This window comes from Mycteria americana, chromosome 2 (assembly GCF_035582795.1).
Source record: "Mycteria americana isolate JAX WOST 10 ecotype Jacksonville Zoo and Gardens chromosome 2, USCA_MyAme_1.0, whole genome shotgun sequence".
Lineage (NCBI taxonomy): Eukaryota > Metazoa > Chordata > Aves > Ciconiiformes > Ciconiidae > Mycteria > Mycteria americana.
In genome coordinates this window covers 1,895,016-1,911,888 of record NC_134366.1, presented here as the reverse complement: position 1 = coordinate 1,911,888, position 16,873 = coordinate 1,895,016, and the positions used below count along the sequence as shown (strand labels likewise).

General features: G+C 47.2%; 1 protein-coding gene across 3 annotated transcripts in view; it reads left to right on the top strand.

Moving 5' to 3' along the window:
• Positions 1–16,873, top strand: part of PTH1R (parathyroid hormone 1 receptor) — a 130,739-nt gene that overhangs the window by 58,572 nt on the left and 55,294 nt on the right. Inside the window, exon 2 of one of the 3 annotated variants that reach the window (XM_075492196.1) lies at positions 8,261–8,366. The exons of 1 other annotated variant lie outside the window; for it this stretch is intronic. In XM_075492196.1, the coding sequence (XP_075348311.1) occupies positions 8,261–8,366 (106 nt within the window). Of the gene's footprint in view, positions 1–8,260; positions 8,367–8,643; positions 8,763–16,873 lie in introns of those variants that run through there. One more of the 3 variants, XM_075492197.1, reaches the window with a different exon arrangement.

The following is a 16,873-nucleotide window of genomic DNA, read 5'->3' as shown; positions in this document are numbered from 1 at the left end:
TGGCCTATCCACGAGTCCAGGGTCTCCTGCTACAATACGACCTTCCTCCCCCCGTCCTCTTTGCCCTCCGATGTCCTGAGCAAGCCACAGCTCCATAGCTTTTGCGATTAGCTGCTGGCAGCGGATCGTGCCTCTGCTGCTTTCGCTACTGTATCTCTGGCTGGGCCAACTGGCACTTTGGCTTTATTTATTTTTAAATCTTTCCAGCATTAACCTGAAAGGAAATAGGTTTCAAACCACATTTTTTTTTCCCCTAATGTTGGAAATAATGCCTATTCAGTTAAATTAAATCCCTCAGGGCAGAACAAGTACCACTCCCTGCTCTCCCCTCCCCCGCCCCCAAGTTAGCTCCTCTTTGCAACGAATTGTCCCCCGTGGATTTTGTTGTTGGTGGTTTTGTATAGTTTTTATGCCAAGACACTGATAACGTGCAGGCAGGCAGAGGGTAAGAAGCTCGGAGGTAGCAGGAAATTAAGAAAGGGCATTAGATTATTTGGGCAGCGGGCAAATCCAGCGTTGCCCAAATTAGAAGAGAATAAACACCGTTTATCTGTATTTACCCTGCTCTCTCTCCATGAGGGGCATGCTGTAAGCCCTCACGGAAATATGAAGCGCCGGACCTTCACAGTCCAAGCACGAGTCCAGAGCAGCTTTTAGGGGGTGAGGGACGTATTTTGCCTGAAGTCCCAGCTTCCAGAGTCAAGTGGTGGGGTCACGATCTCCTTCTGAACCCACCAAGGAGTTTTGCTTGCCAGGGAGCATGTGCCCTGAGTGACTGCAAAAGCCAGCATGCAAACCCAGCAAATCGCAAGCGTACCTGTATTTCTTCTGTGAAATACAGCCAGGCGCGGGGCACAGTTAATCATCAGTTGAGTTGCAGCCCGGCAGATCCTCCTTTGCTATAGGACTGGCAGCAGACCCAGTAACAGAGATTGCACAGGGTACATTTTGTCCAGGACAGCACATACAAATCCCTGATCCTTCCATACTTGCCAGGGTTCATCTGGACCTGAGTAAACCAGCCGGGCCCAGTGGCCAGGAGCTGCAGGGCTTGTACAAACACTCGCTTGCAGAAGTGTAGGAAAACGAAGACGACAAACTAGATATCTAAACCCAATCACAAAATAATCAAGAGAATCCATCCTCTCTCATCTAAAGGAAGGCAATTCCATTTGTAAAAAACAGGGGTCAGGATCTCAATTCTACACCATCCCATGGTGCCACCCCACTACTGACCAACCTCATGCAATGCCTTGTGTTCGCAACCACCTCCACCTTGCCACTTTTTCCTGCTTCTGAGCAATTCCCCATTGCCACGAGATCCTGACTAACCCAGTTTTGGCTCAGCCCATGGTGAAGGCTACATCAGCTCCTGCCAGAGGCAGCTGAATCCCTACTCTGTGGCATTGTTTAGTTGTGCCACCCTTGTCTGCATGCCTGGCATCAATACCACATTGTCTTCAGCCCAGCCTGATGGTCTGATATCACAGAATCGTATAGGTTGGAAAAGACCTTTAAGATCATCGAGTCCAACCGTAAACCTAACACTGCCAAGCCCACCACTACACCATGTCCCTGAGCACCTCATCCAAACATCTTTTAAATACCCCCAGGGATGGGGACTCCACCACTGCCCTGGGCAGCCTGGTCCAGTGCTGGACAACCCTTTCAGTGAAGGAAAATTCCCTAATCTCCAGTCTAACCCTCCCCTGGCGCAACTTGAGGCCATTTCCTCTCGTCCTGTCACTTGTTACCTGGGAGAAGAGACCGACCCCACCTCTCTACCCCCTCCTTTCAGGCAGTTGTAGAGAGCAATGAGGTCTCCCCTCAGCCTCCTTTTCTCCAGGCTGAACAACCCCAGGTCCCTCAGCTGCTCCCCATCAGCCTTGTGATATCAGTAGAGGTATGCTCACCTGTGGCAGCTGCAGGTCTGATGTTAGATTAGACTCAGTTAGAATAATCTCCTAATTCTAACAGCTATCTTGACCCTTACAGAGTTTAGGAGAGGGGTTGCTCCATCAGCAAGGCTAGAATGAAGCTCTAATTTCATTTCCTTTCTGCTCATGCCCTCAGCTCCATTGCAGTCTCTGTTGCAGAAGAAGGACTTGGTTTATGACTTTATAGTGCTTGGTTTGGTGTTTCAGTTAGACCCTTCACCCAGCTCACCTAAGGAACTGTTAAAGGAAAACCCTAGAAAAGTTTTGTCACACTCCCCAAAGCTGACTAGCGGTTGGTCTCTGTGTCCCCACCCCACCCCAGTCCACCAGGCTCACTCCTCACAAAAAGACAGCACTATGATCACCCTTCCAGAGGTGATCACCAAAATCAGCAGGGCTGCTTTGAGGTGCGACCCGCATGGCCAGCTCCACCTATGTCCCACCCCGTTCCCACACCCTTGGGACCCATCTCCCTTTTCCCTTCATATCACCAGCACTGATGCTTTCATTTTCACATTTCCCTTCTTCCTTTCTTTCTCCTGAGCCCCACTCCTGCCTGCACCCCCTTTCTGCTTCAAACCAGCGATTACCTGGTCTACTGCTGTCCAAGATGGTGATCACCGGCAGTCCCTTGCCTTGGGCCCATCAAGCGGCCGTGATGCTCTCAACCCTGACCAAGGAATCTGTTTGCCTTTAGCTATTTTTTGAGCTGCTGCCAGGGAAGTTTCACAAAAAGGATAGTGTTATTTCTGAAAATGAGTCCCATAAACAAGGATGAATATGACCTCCCCGTTGAGATTTGGGGTTTACTTTAGTGGCTGGGAGATCAGCCAATGAAATGGAAATACCAGAAAACATTATCATAATTACCCCATGGCCTCCTCTGGGGGCAAGGGAAAGGAGAAAAAAAAAAAATGAACCAAAACTGATTTAACAGCCTCTGGATAGCATTGTCATTTCACCCTTCCCTGCTTGGCCTGCCTCCTGCTCTGCATTTCTGCTTTCTCTGAACAAGGGGGAGAAAAAAAAAAAACATTCCTAGATCTTTTCCCCACAAGGAACTTTTTTTTTTTTTTCTGACAAAAAAACAGTGCTGGGAAGCTGAGAGGTGATAAACATTGAGAAAGAGTAGCAGATGGGTTTTGATTGCAAAACTGGGGAGGCCAGGGAGGAAGGGCAAAGCTGACTTCTGCACCTACCTGTGTAGGGCCCAGCCTCTCTGCATCCCTTGAGCTTGTATAAACTTGATGCCAAGTAAGCTCAGGACAGGAATATATGCTGAAGCAAGTTAGGGAGGGCTCATGAAAAGGGATTCGCTGTCTGCTCTTTTAGAGTGATTAACTTCTGCAGGGGCACAATGACCTTATACTTCCAAATAGTTGGATTTGGGAGATGTACCTGTCTGTGACACTATTTCTGACTTCCCTCCAATGCTTCTCTTGCCCTCAGAGCTCAGGCCAGCAAAAGCTCTGCTCCTGAACTCCACAGATCTTCTCGGTGCTGCTAACGTGACCAATTACCGCAGTCACCAGCTGCCCAAAGGAAAAAAAAAAAGGGGGGGGGGGGAAATCCCCACAGCTGATCTGATTTATTTTAGGTGGTGGTTTGAGGATGGAATGAATTTCAGCTGATCTGTGTATCTAAATACTCAGTGACTATAAGGGGGTCTCTGGTGAATACCTCAGATGGGTAAATCTCATCCTGGATGTCCCCGGTTAGCCAGCAAGGCAGGTATTATGTTGGCAAGCACATACTATGTTTGTTACTTTCTGTTGGCAGGATGAGAGGTGTTGGGCTGCAAATGGGTGGGCTGATAGCAGTGGTTCTTGGTAAAAGATGAGCGAAATGTTGAATATGCAAATCTTGGTGAGTTGTGGCTGCAGTGCTCTCTTGGATGAAGTGCTTCTACCACCTCATAGCTACTTTTTCATGGTCCTGAACAGCAGGTGCAGAGAATATACAGAGTAGATTACATTGAGCGTGTCAAACTGGACCATACCCTGAAAGTACATGTGTGTTCCTGGAGATGCTCAGCAAGGCACAGGGTTTCTGTGGCCTTAGAAAAATAGAGGGTCTATAGATATATATGAAAACAGCCTTCTTCAGTCAATCTTCTGTCCTAACAGACCATCCCCAGGAGCTGCCAGTGTAGGCTGTTTAGGGAAAGAGATAGCTCTTACAGTTGTCACCTTCCAGCTTTTGGTAACCAGCAGTTTAAGACCTTTGTGCATCAGAAATCTGCATCCAGGCTACAGTGTTTAGCAGCTGCTGATGGATTTATCCTTTATTAATTTGTCTAATCCTATTTTGAATCCACTGATGTGATGTGCTTACATACATTGCCCCATTTCTTTTAGACCTTGTTCTCTTCATCTTGTGCCTCCCAGCTCTCAAATCCTACAAAATTGTGACTAATTAGCCCCCTTTCTCTGCGCCACCCAGTATCTTACAGACACCTCTCATATCGGTGTTTCCAGCCCCACCTCTCTCCCAACCCAAGGGATCCAAATCCACTCCAAAGCAGTGGCTGCTTCACCAGCAGTAGCTCCCACCTGTTATGAACTCCTGCAGCCCATACCTCAGCACTTCTGAAAATGAAGCCACTTATTTCGCTACCTAGGGATATTCAGATTCCAAACCCTGGCATACGCAACTGCTAGTGATTTTACCAAGGCTGTCCCACAGTATTTTTGGATCAGGTGTCGAGATTGTTTGTCAAAGAGAAAGTTTTGCCAAGCCAGATCCAAATAAGTCTCATATCGTGAGAGTATCTGTGTTGCAATGAAAATGTTCCTGTGGATTCCTTTTAACCTTTGACAGCCAGGTTGGAAAGATGAGTAGGGCAGCATTGTCTTAAGATCAGAAGATCCAGAGCAAGAAAATCAGATGCACAGGAAAAAGTGATATTGAACAGTTAAAAGTGCTCCAGCAGCTGACAGGTCCAAAGCTGCTCTACGGTTTCCAGCTGTGGGTGTCTGCCCTGTCCTACCTACTGTCCCTTGAACCCAAGGCTGAAACATTTCAGTGTGTGATCCGACAGCATACTGTTCAGTCCTCTGTCCCTGGAGAGTTTTCAGCCCAGCTGACACGTTGAAATGTCTCAGCAAGGGGTTTGACAAGGAATGGAGGCAAGGGCTGGAAAGTGGGGTTGGGACAGGAGGGGACGACAAGTTCAGAACCACCAGCTACCAGCCCAGTTTTACTTAGGTGTTTAATGCGAGTTATTCAGCAGCAAAGGAGCAGCATTGCCAGACTGCGTAGTTTTCCTACAAGTCTCTTGAGAATAGGTGTCTCCTCCAAGTCACAGGATTTAATGAAAATCTCTATTCTTATTCATATATGTGTTTACATATGTGTTTCAGCCTCCTTGACCAAGGACAAACACAGAAAGACATGTCCTAAACACATCTCTTAGCATTTAAACCAGTTTTGGGGGAGGGGAGAGAATGGGGAGTTGTTGGTTTTGGCTTTTTTTAAGGGTCTGGCAGGTTTTGGAAATTTAAGACTGGTAACCAGAGCCCAGGAAAGCTCAGAACCTGGGTTGAGTTCAGAGCTCTGCCCCAGCCATTCTGCCCAGCTCTGGGCACAGCACTCGGTGACTTATCTCCTTTTCTGGGAAGTAAAATTTATTTTCTGTGCCTGGCCTGGAGACCACACATCCCTCTGGCTGGGAGCTGCCCGCCTCTCAGAGCACGGCCAAAGGAGCCTGAGGACTAAGCATGCAAGGGATGAATCATTTGAAATGCCTGAGGTCAGATTCTACTCTGGCCTCTATAAATCTAGACTAACTCCTCCAGCTTTGATGGAATCACTTAGGGTTTGTGCAGATATAAATGACAGCAGGATTTGACCCAGAGGTTTTATGTTTCCAATGAAAGAGTTGAAATGCAGGATGTTGCCTTAAATGTGGACAGGCCAAGCATCTGGAAAGGGATGGCTTTGTTTTGCATTAACGTTAACACGGTTTTGAAACCAGCTCCCACTTCTGAAGGATTTTTAGCATGGATTTTTTCCAAGGACATGAAAAACTAACTTCTGTTTTACTCAGAATCCCCTTATCAGATCTAGCTATCCATCTGCGTGTCCATTACCACACCAGCTGCTCAAACATCCACCGTTCCTCTCCATAGAAGCACACTGGGAAACTGAATCTGAGTTTACTTCTAAGCTGGATTTCATTAACCCTCATTATGTCATTTGTAGTAAGTCTTGCTCGAGAACCGACTGGCTTTCAGCTGGTCTTGCTTGCTTTCAGAAATGAGTTAACTTAAAATGAGTGAAGGAACCTTAATTCTGAATAGCAGCGGTTTTGGGGCAGTACAATGAAATGTCATATCCCTCCTTCAGGCTGTGCTTCAGAGGGATTGAAATGAGCAGGTACCTCTACGGGCAGGACCTACAACCTATCAACAGGTTTCCTTCTCATCTGCAGATCACTACCGGCTTCACAAGGTTTTGTCTTCTTTCCTTTGCCTGCCTGTACTACGCATGGAGGTTTAGGTCTGCTCCGTCCATCAGGATGTGGAGCGCTACCCTAGGTTTTGCACTACAGATTTACAGTGGCCAGTCTCACCAGCGCAGTCAATATAAGTAAAAAAAAAAAAAAAAAAAAAAAAGAAAAAAGATGATGTTGCTTTGTATAAAACAGCACTGCAGCCTGTAAACAGCACTGTACTTCTTGCTTACGCTACACTTTTACGAGTGAGTGCCAAGTTCTATGCAAATCCAGAGAGGGGTAACATCTGCTCTCATTCCATTTATAATCTGATTAATCAAGACAGACAAATATTAGGGAAACGGAGGCAATGAGAAGAGCAGTGATTTATCCCAACTTACTACATCACTTAATTCTCTGAGGCTAGTGCCTTACCAACATCCTTAATTGAGGAGCCCCATAAGGCGTTACAGGCGGCTCTTCTGTGCTTTGAACCAGCTTTAGGGTGATCTTGTGGATGAGGATCCCTCCCAGCCCTGACCTCCCAGAGACTCTTCTGCCATGACTGGGAGAGTACCAAGGATGGACCCAAACCTCAAAGCTTTCACAAGGGTGGTCAGATCCTGCAGGTCAGAGCCTCCAAGGGAGGCTTGCCAGTAGATGGACATAGTCCACAACTTTCCTCACCCCCTTCTATGCTGCAAATCACAAAGCACCTACAGGGTACGATCTGCATCACCCATTCAAATCTAGGGCAGAAAATGAATGTAGGAGAAGTATACTGTTCTTTTAGGAGAAAAAAAGCAGGAAAGAACAAAGGCAGTATCATCCCGGTGTAGCTGGGATGGGTACAGTGACATTTCCATCTGTTCCTGCCAAACTGACCTGGGAGAAAGTTCTTCCTAATCGCAGACTTTATCTGGCAGTGGGACTGGTCTTGGATGTCTGAGCAGGACGCACAAGCTAAGTACCCAAGAGGCACAGCAGAAAATTAAAGCAGCCGTATTGCGTTAGATCAAAGCTCTGTACGCTGTAACCAAAGCGTTAATAGAACAAGCCTTCCCCACAGTTGTACCCCCAGCTTCCCAAGGCCAGCCGTGCCTAAGGGGAACGTGCCAGCTTCATGAAACAAGGGGGGGGTGGGGGGGGCATGACCAGCAAGTGCCTTTGAGAGCTGAGTATCACCACGTATCAGCAAGCAGCAAACAGAGGAGGGTAAAAGAGGCTCTGGGTAAAGCAACCTCCCTGTCCCCCCTCTTCTTGTCCCTTGACATCTGGAGACCTTACAGCAGGAGAAATCTAATCTTCCCAGGATGATGCTCGCAGACTCTTTTCCCTGAGCCTTCAGTCTTTAGGGGGCAGATGCTGTCAGCTCACAACCCTGCCTAAGGCAGCCCCCTCTGCACATGTTCTTGGATTTAGGGAGGATGTTTATAGAGCCTGATGCCATGTGGCTGAAAGCCTGCATGCAGAGATGGAAGTAGCACTGCATCGACGATGGCAGGTTGCAATTCTTGAGAGGAGTCCTTGGTACGGTATTATTTACTAGGATTTCTTTTCCTCTTGGATAGTAGCCTCGTCCCTGCAAGCTGGGGCGCACCACCCCAGAAATTGCTGCCTTCCTGTGAGTGCACGTGTATGATGTGAGCAACTGCAGCGTGCGCTTCCTTTGCCGTGTACGCAGGTGATTCCATGTGGCATCTTGTAAGAGGTGTCGCTTGGGACACTAATTGCTGAGCAAACTGAGATACACAGAGCAAGGCTGGTGGAGGAAACTGCTGATGCAAAGCAGATTTTGCATTCAGATCACCTGCACCTCTCTAGGAAGTTTGTGTCCTGCTGCTCTTCGCATGCTGAGGTTTAACCTCATTTCTCCCCATCACTGCAGGTGGATGCTGATGATGTCATCACCAAAGAGGAGCAGATCTTCCTACTGCTAAAAGCCAAGGCTAAGTGCGAACGACACCTGAAAGCCAAGGTGCCCAAGGTGCATGGTGAGTGTTCCCACAGCAACCCAGACTGCATTGCTGGCGCTGTGCCCCTCTCTGCTCAACCCCAGCCCTTCCCCTCAGCCCCATACGCAGAGCTCAGAGCATGTGAGGGAGGCAGCTGAAGAAAGCCCAACAGATTGGTTTTCCAAGTTAGGCTATGGGGAAGATCTTTCAGCACAAGGTGTTGGAAAGCAAAGTTGTCACAGCCTCTTTCTCCTGCTCCAGAACTCCAGATGCCAAGGAGTCAGGAGGATGCAAGAGTCATGGTCGTGGGCTTACAGCCCTTATCACCATACCCAAAGCCCAGGCAATGCATGGGAGATAACATCACCAGGCAAAGCATGGGAGATAGCATCAACCGTCAGTTGTCCCAAGATCCTTTGCAGCAAGATACCAGTGGTACGGGAAACAAAGCACCCTTCCAACACCCCTTCCCTGTTTCCCTCTGACATACTCTCTCTATATTCTCCTCAAATGGGCCCAAGCTCAGCTAAGCCTCTTTCTTCCACTTCCTTTCTATTTTGGGCTGCAAAATCACTACCAGATGTAGGGCTGGGGGGATAAGGGAGAAAGCTCTCTCATGTGGGTAGCAAAGTAATCATCCCCCGTTGGTTTCTTTCATCAATGTCACATGTGTTAATTATTGGCACTGGGGCTGTACGCTGAGGCAGCCTGCACCCACCCAGCTAGTCCTGGGTAGGCGTCCTGTCCCATCTCCCTCTATTGCCTGAGTGAAGGGGACAAGCCAGAATGTTTCCCACCTTCACTGTTGCGTCTCAGAGATCTCTCTTCCCACAGCCAGCACTGTGGGAGTACCTGGGGACATCCCCAGCAGAGGGAAAGGTCCTCAAAGCCAGCTGTGATTTTAGAGCAGAGTTGCCTGCCCACCTGATGGCCCTCTCCTGTTGGAAATGACAACAAGGGGCCATAAAAGCCCAGCTTTCATTTTATTCCAGGCCTCCGGTTTTACATCAGCCAAAACCTCAAGCCACATCCTCTGTTGCTTCTTTGTCCTGTTCACCCAATGCCCAATTAACACCTCGTTAAAAAACATATGTGCAAAGGCATTTCCTTCTGTTGTACTGTGGACCACCTGCCTACCTTGGGAGCTGGTGATATCAACCAGCTGGTCTTGCTCTCACACCCTATTTTCTAACTCTTCTCTGTGAGACTGTCAGCATTTAGATCTCTCTCCTTAATTGTCAGCAGCAGTGTTGGTAGGGCTGGGGAGATGCACGTGACTGACAAGCAGACTTTGGGGTCTTTACCATGGTCAGTTTGGTAGAGCAAAGGAATCAAACCACAGGGCTTTGCAAACATGCCTTTGGTCCTGTTTTGAGACCTGGTTCTGCGACTGAGGCCAGCATTAGCTCTGCCATTGACTGGAACAGAAAGAAATCTAATACATTGTCATTTAGATATCTCATGGTCCCAAGTCCTGGCTTTGGAAAAAGCTATTCTGAGCTGCTCAGGCAATAAAACTCAGGCTCGTGGCTCCATCCTCTATAGCAAATCTCTCTCCAATCCTAAACAGTAGAGCCAAGAGGAGGAATCACCTTGATGTCGATACTCACAGCAGGATATTTGAGGCTTTAAAGACTCAAGGCAATCATTAGCGGGTAATTAACAGGTAGTTAGATCAAATTAATCTGCAAGAGGTCCACTAATCCAAAGGCAGAATGAATTCTGATTTAACCTTTCCCAAGAAACGTTTCCTTAAGATGTTGTGAAAGAACCTCCAGTGGCAGCGCCTCTGTAACACCCCAGAAATTCACTCTAGCACTTCGCAAACAAGGCAGCGAGTTGCCAGACCATCTCTGAGATGGTCTAAAGAGTCGATGGTCACAGACAAAGGATTTTGCAATTTGGAAAAGATCTTCCCACTTTGCAGAAGAGCTGCCACGCACAGATTTTTAGACTACAGATGTCCTTGGACACATGAAATCATAATGTTACGGGGTATTTGTGAACAGACTAACTCAATCTCCATTTTGCAGTGTGTCTGCTCCTTCATGCTGCAGGAGTCGAAGGAGATGGATACTTTTAGATCCTCTTGTGGGGTGAGGGGTGACAGAACAAAAGGCTGTAATCTGCACTAGTAGATTAGCTTTAATGCAATTAATTGCTTGGCTAAGGCTCAGAAGCTTAGTTTTTGCACAAAGGCTTCAGAGCCCAGGGTGAAAAGTGGTTAGGTCCAGTCTTTTCCTCCTTTGATGATACGGAAACTGGGGCCTGGTTTCTGTTTGTGCTAATCACCCAAGGACTTATGGGTCCGTGCCCTTCTCAGCCAGATGGAGGACCTCATCTCATTGCCTATGCCCTTACTACAGACCCAAAAGAAAAAGCCTGGGAAGGGCAACATGGTCTTCACAATTAAGATGCACCAGCCCCCACTTGCAGACAACATTTATGGGGGCAAAGTGGTTGTGACTTGGACAAATATAAATCCTGGGTGGCCACCCCAAGCCCTCAGGCAGTCTCCTGTGATATCACTCAGAGTATTTCTGAGGAGCACCCACTGGGGTGGCAGGAGGGCTCTCCTAGCTGCCATGGAGGACTTGGGTTGTGTTACCACCCCACCAGGTCCCCTATCTGTCTTGTCTTTGGATTTTTAGTGGTGCAGGACAGAGTTGTCCCTCACGATGCATTTGTATTTTGGCTCTGCAAGACCTAGCCTTTCCTGGAAGGAAAACAAGTGACTCTGCAGGCAGGCAGAGAGCTGTGCCCAGGTCCATTTTGCCCTCTGATAATAATGGCAGCCCATGGCATTGATGTGCTGCTGTATCTATACTGAGTCTACCTGCTGGCAATGCAGACTGATGGTCCCCACGTCAGATGCACAAAGGACCTCATTTCTTTGCAAGATCTCCACCATGGCAGCCAGCCCTGTTCCTTCCTGTCTTGACAGCTCCCAGTGCCTCCTGAAAGCAAGGCTGAAGACTCAACCCCTGCCCCTGGATTTTATTTTTCTTTTCAGCAGTGTGATGAATAGGTCCCACTCCGAAGGCTGCTTCTGCCAGCGTAGAACAGGCTTATTTTATATTAGAGGTGGGACAAGCCCCGCTGAGAAATATGTTTGCAGATCACAGGGAGCAGTGCACCCCTTGGCCTGAAATGATTTATTGATCTGGCTGGTATTCAAAGGGCAAAAGGGAACAGGCACAGTCTAGCCTCCTTTAAAATACATTTTTAAAAAATTACAAAAAAACCCAAAACAACAACCAAAAAAAAAAAAAAAACCAACAGTGAAAGTGACCACAAAAAGAAACAAATCAGCCCAGACTCAAGGTATGCAATGCAGGAGGGAGCATATACTCCTGGTTCAATCCACCTGTATTACATTTAGTTTCTGGAAGTCTTCTAAATGGGAGAAACTGTCCCCGTGTGGTCGATAAATGGCCATAAGAATCATACACGAGACCCTGGAAAGTTTGCACAACCTGCATTTGCTGTCCGTAATAAAGCAGAGCTACTCCATGGCACCCTGGAAGACTTCAAGGTCAAATGATCTGCCTTGCAAAAGGGGGTAAAGGAGTACAGTTTCACCTGATGTAAGTGACAGTGGCACAGTGAACTTGAAGTGACAGCTGAAGAAGTCATCCATAAAGCAAAAGTTGTGGTCATTGGGGCCATTATAAATTTGAGCCAAAGCTGTCACAGTGTTGGTGATAGTCGTGTGCAGCAGAGGTGGATTACTGATGACCTTGAACATCTGAGCTCCTTCTAGAGTTGGTGGACAGAGAAGAGCATCTTTTGGGGTGGCATCTGCCTCCTACCTGTCTGCAGATGTTGATCATAGATTAAACCTAGGATTGCTGATTTAGATGGACCACTTCACACTTACGCTGCAGTATGATATTACTGATGATGACGGTGTGATCCCTAGGAGGGTAGCCTGGCACTAAGATAGCTTACCTGAACATGTGGTGGGATCTTCATCTTCAGAGGTTTTTGAGACTTGACTAGACAAAGCCATGACTGACCTGACCTCGTGCTGGTTTTGAAGGCTGAAGGTTGGACAAGAGACATTCAGAGGTCCCTTCCAACAAACATTTATATGATTAGTTCTGCCCAGGGGATTTAGGATCACAAGCCAACAGCATTGAGGCTCCTTGGGGGGATTGTTTCCTCCCTGTAGACTTCAAGGCTCAGTTATCAAAGATTGGTGAGGGCCTAACTACAGTGCAGTAGGTACAGAGCTGGACAAGGAGAGAAGGGGAGGTCTGGGTAATTCATCTGGCTTTTACATTGGAAAAGAAGGAGCTTTGCATGTAGTCTCTCTCTTTTTTTTTTTTTTTTAATGTTGTTTCCAGTTATCTTGCATGTTCAAATCTGTGCTTCGTTTGTAATTCCGGAGAAGGAAAAAGGACAAGCCCGCAATAAGGCAGCAGTTTTGGGGAGATCATAAGGAAAGCACATCATACAGTCATCAAAGGATGACACTTCTTCAGCCTCTCTTACATAGTTTTGTGGTGAGGGAAAAGATTCACATTCAGCTCTGCTTGAAGGAATCTAAATCTATGTTACTACTTCCCAGAAACAATGCTTTACTGTCTAGCGTGTCAAAGGTGGAAAAGGAGATTGAAATCTCTTCCATTAGTTCCGCTTCACTGTGTCTGAAAGTACCAAAAAGCACTTGTGCAAGAGCTGGATCTCAGCTGCCCGACCTCATGATCTGCTTGTAGAGCCCATATCCATCTAGGACCATTGTAGCAGCCTTCAGCATGGAGCAACTCTAACTGTGGGACAACCCTGCAGACAGCCTAGTGGTGTAGGATGTTTGGGAAAGGAAAAAGTTCCTGCTTAAAATCCCTGGCCCAAGTCAACAAGGAGTGGACTTGAGAGTCCCATCTCTCCAGGGAAACTCTTAACCACAGAAGTCATAGGGAAAGAGGCCTTTGACCCCATGGCTGCTTTAGAGCTGCTTTGCACTGGGTACTTACGCACGCTCTGCAACAAGTGAAGACTGCTGTGAGGTCTGGCTTTCACATCTCTGCTCTGGGGTTTTGTCCTGCACCTCTCAACATTCAATGTTATAACTTGTGGATGGCGTCAGAAGAGGACTTTGAGAGATGCATCCATTGCTATGGGGGAACAGGGATACTTCCCTCTCGTGGCTCTCTAAGCCATGAGAAATAGGGGTGTGCACTTCTGCAGAAAGCCTCTGCTTCTCCAAGGAGCCTTCTGAGGACTTCTTAGTGCAAACCTGCTTTCATCAACACTTCGAGTTCATACCTGGATTTGAACCAGACTGAATGAAGCACTGTTTTCCTGCCAGCTCAGAGGCAGCCAGATGGAAGGTGTGAGGAGGCAGCAGCAATGACTCTTCTCTCAGACAAGGAGAAGATGGAGTCTCATGGACTCCAAACTGCATGTCATGTCTTGAACTGGTCCTACAGGGCATCTCTGTGGCAAAGGGAAGGAATGACTTCAGCATAAGCCTGTATCCTTGATAAGACAGCTTGGCTAGCACGGGCCCAGCAGAACGCAGTTATGGTGACAGAGGTGCTAAGGACCTGTGTGTGTACACAGAGGCCAGTTTTCTTATCTCCAAAAAGCATGACTTCATTTGCTATTTCATATTTCCTTTAGCATGCAAGTATGGGCAGGGCCAATGGTGCCACTGGTTGAGCTGAGAAAGAGCCTTTTGGGATGAGGTTTGTTTTTCAGCTGGGTCAGCTTCCTGATCTGGTTCATCATGCAGCCACATAAACAAGAGAGCCATCCCAGGGAAAGGAGCAGTGCCAGGAAAGAAAGGTGTTGGTGTCAGCAGTACTGCATTGAGAATTACCTGCTGAACATCTGAGGTTTTGAAAACCCAAGCTGACTTATCCCCCACTGCCTTCTCTCCTTGCTCCCACGCAGCCCCACTTGATATCAAGGGGTATATGCATCCACTTAGTGCCGTCAGATCCTGTCCTGCGATCACCCCTGACCCATGCCTATCCCTGTTCATCAGAAGTTGCCAGATACCACCTGGCAGAGGGCTGCTTGGATCCTGCCTCTGCCTGGGTGTGATTGCAGCCCAGTGTTGTGATTTACTCCACTCCATAATAGTCAATGATCTGTGTTTTCGGAAGCAGTGAGGGAATTTGGGACACCTTGATTTTTTTAGACAGAAAGAAATATCACGTAAGCTGGCATGAAAGTTTGGTAGGGCTGCTGTCTTCATTCTTGGGAGCTGACACACAGGGATATTCAACGCCTCGCCTCCGATCTCAAAGGAGAGTCTGTGGCAGAGCCAAGATTTAGATTCTCATCTCCTTACTCTTCAGCCAGGGCACAAGCCACAAACCACATTTCCTTTTGTCCTGGAATTCAAGGTAAGGCTACAAAGATTCAAATCCAGGTGGACAGAAACTGATAAAAATCTTTGGACAAATCCCACTTGACTGAAATTCAAAACTCTTGTCATTGCTTTTGCTTTAAAGCCTCTGGTTTTGTTTTGAAATGAGGAAAACGCATTTGAAATTTCCTGCAGTGCAATGGGTACCTGGATTCTCCTCCTCTTTCACCCGTCTCGACGCTGAGTGCATTTCACGGGCCGGTTCTTTTCCAGATATAAACTGGCAGCTTCCCATTCAGTTTAGTGAGGGCATTGATTTGTCGCAGATTCATCGATTTCTCCCACAGTTTAGCATTGCAACTTACTTTTTTTCCCCTTTAATACTCATTCAACCAACATTTTAAAATGGGAAAAATCTGAATTTCAGAGATATCAGTGGGTCTTGAGAGATGAGAGGTAGCCTGGATCAGCACCGAACTTTGATTTTGGGCTGATATCTGCTGTTCCCTCTCTCACCTTGCAGCTACCCACTCCTAAGGCATTTACTAGGCTTTCGCAGGCCAGAAATGGCTACATGGATTAACACAAGTGAAGAAGACACACGATAGGAGGGACCTGTCAGCCCAGCACCACTGCTTGCCCCCAAGAGGGGAAATGAGGTTTTGAGGAGCAGGTTTCTGTGCATCATTCTTCCAGCCCAGACTTGGATTTGGCATGGAGACACACACCAGAACTGGCTCTTTGAGTGGAAAATGTGATCCTGCCTGTGCATGGACTTCATGAGCTCTTCCCCAGGAAGCAGCCAGCCTAGAAGAGACAAGTGCCTCGAATCATGCTCCACCATCCTCTGGAAGGAGGAAGACCTTGGTCTCCCATCTGTTCCACTTAGCATTGTCCTTTTCCCTTTGCTGGGTTTTACTGCCTTAGTTTTATTAAATGCAGTTTTCTTTTCTTCAGCCTGCATGATTATTAGCAAGTGCCACGTACCTCACAGTGCGGTGCTGAAAGGCAGCAGTTTGCAGAGCAGCTCCTATCAAAGTGGCCGGTGAGCGGCTATGTTGTTCTCCCAACCAACCTGCACCCTCACAAGCCTGGCCAACACTGGCTTCACCTTTGTGCCAAAGGGCTGACCTTAATGTACCTCCAGCTACTAAAAATGGCCATAAAAACCAGTATAGTAGGCCTTTCTGAACTACAGGTTGTGAAAAAAGAAAGAGTTGATGAGACTATGGAGAGTAGTGGTGTCCACCCATCTTGTAGAGACCTGAAGGTGATGTTCATTGGAAGGAGAACTCCAGAGGCTGGAAGGGGTGTTTACTGTCTTTCTTGGTTTTAACTTTCCTCTGATTCCTGGCCCATGCCCTGAAAGATCAGGCAATTAGCTGTCAAGTGGAGTATTCAAATATGTTATCTGCTACCATGGTTCAGCAATATCTTGTTCAGTTGAAATAAACCAGGTGCAATTTAGTTAGATAGGTGTCTAAACCGCATTTCAAGAGTTGAATTAGGGGCTAAGAAGCATCAGGGTGAACAATAGATGTGCCAAGTGTTTCTGGAGAGTGGGAACATGTGGCTGTTGCACGTGTGATTGCTAGCAGGGTTGATAGTCCAAAGAAAAGTCCTAGCAAACAAAAAGGTAAAAAATTGATAAAATTCTAAATTTTCTTCAGCAATAATGAACCACTGTTTATGTGTAAAAACTCCAAATTCTCTTTTTTCCCCTCTAAAAATGTTAACTTTTAGCTTTATGCTAGCTAAGGGAGAGTGATCCTCCTCCTGTCCTCCTAGGACAGATCACGTAGACAATGTCATCTGTCCCCTGGCCACCTCCCAGGCGTATCTCTGAGACTAAGTACCTGCCATGGACTCTGATCCATGAGGTGACATGGGCACAGCCCCACATGGACCTGTGCCATGGGGAGACAGGGCTGAGCCACTCCAGTGCGCTTCCACACAGGCCTGTCTCAGGATATGTGCGTCATCTGCCACTTTTGGCTAAGGCACTGAGGGACGGAGACCCAAAATATTAAAACAAAAAAAACCAAAAACCTGTCCCCACAAGCATTTGGCTTCCTTTCTTCTCTTCTCTCTTTTTTTCTCCCCGTTTTTTCTTTAAATTTAGTCTCTAGATGAAAGCCTTTCCGAAAGAACAGGAAACCCTAAAATTTCTTTTCTAGGTACACAAATATTACATTTCAGCCATGGTGGGCAGCCTGATGTCACC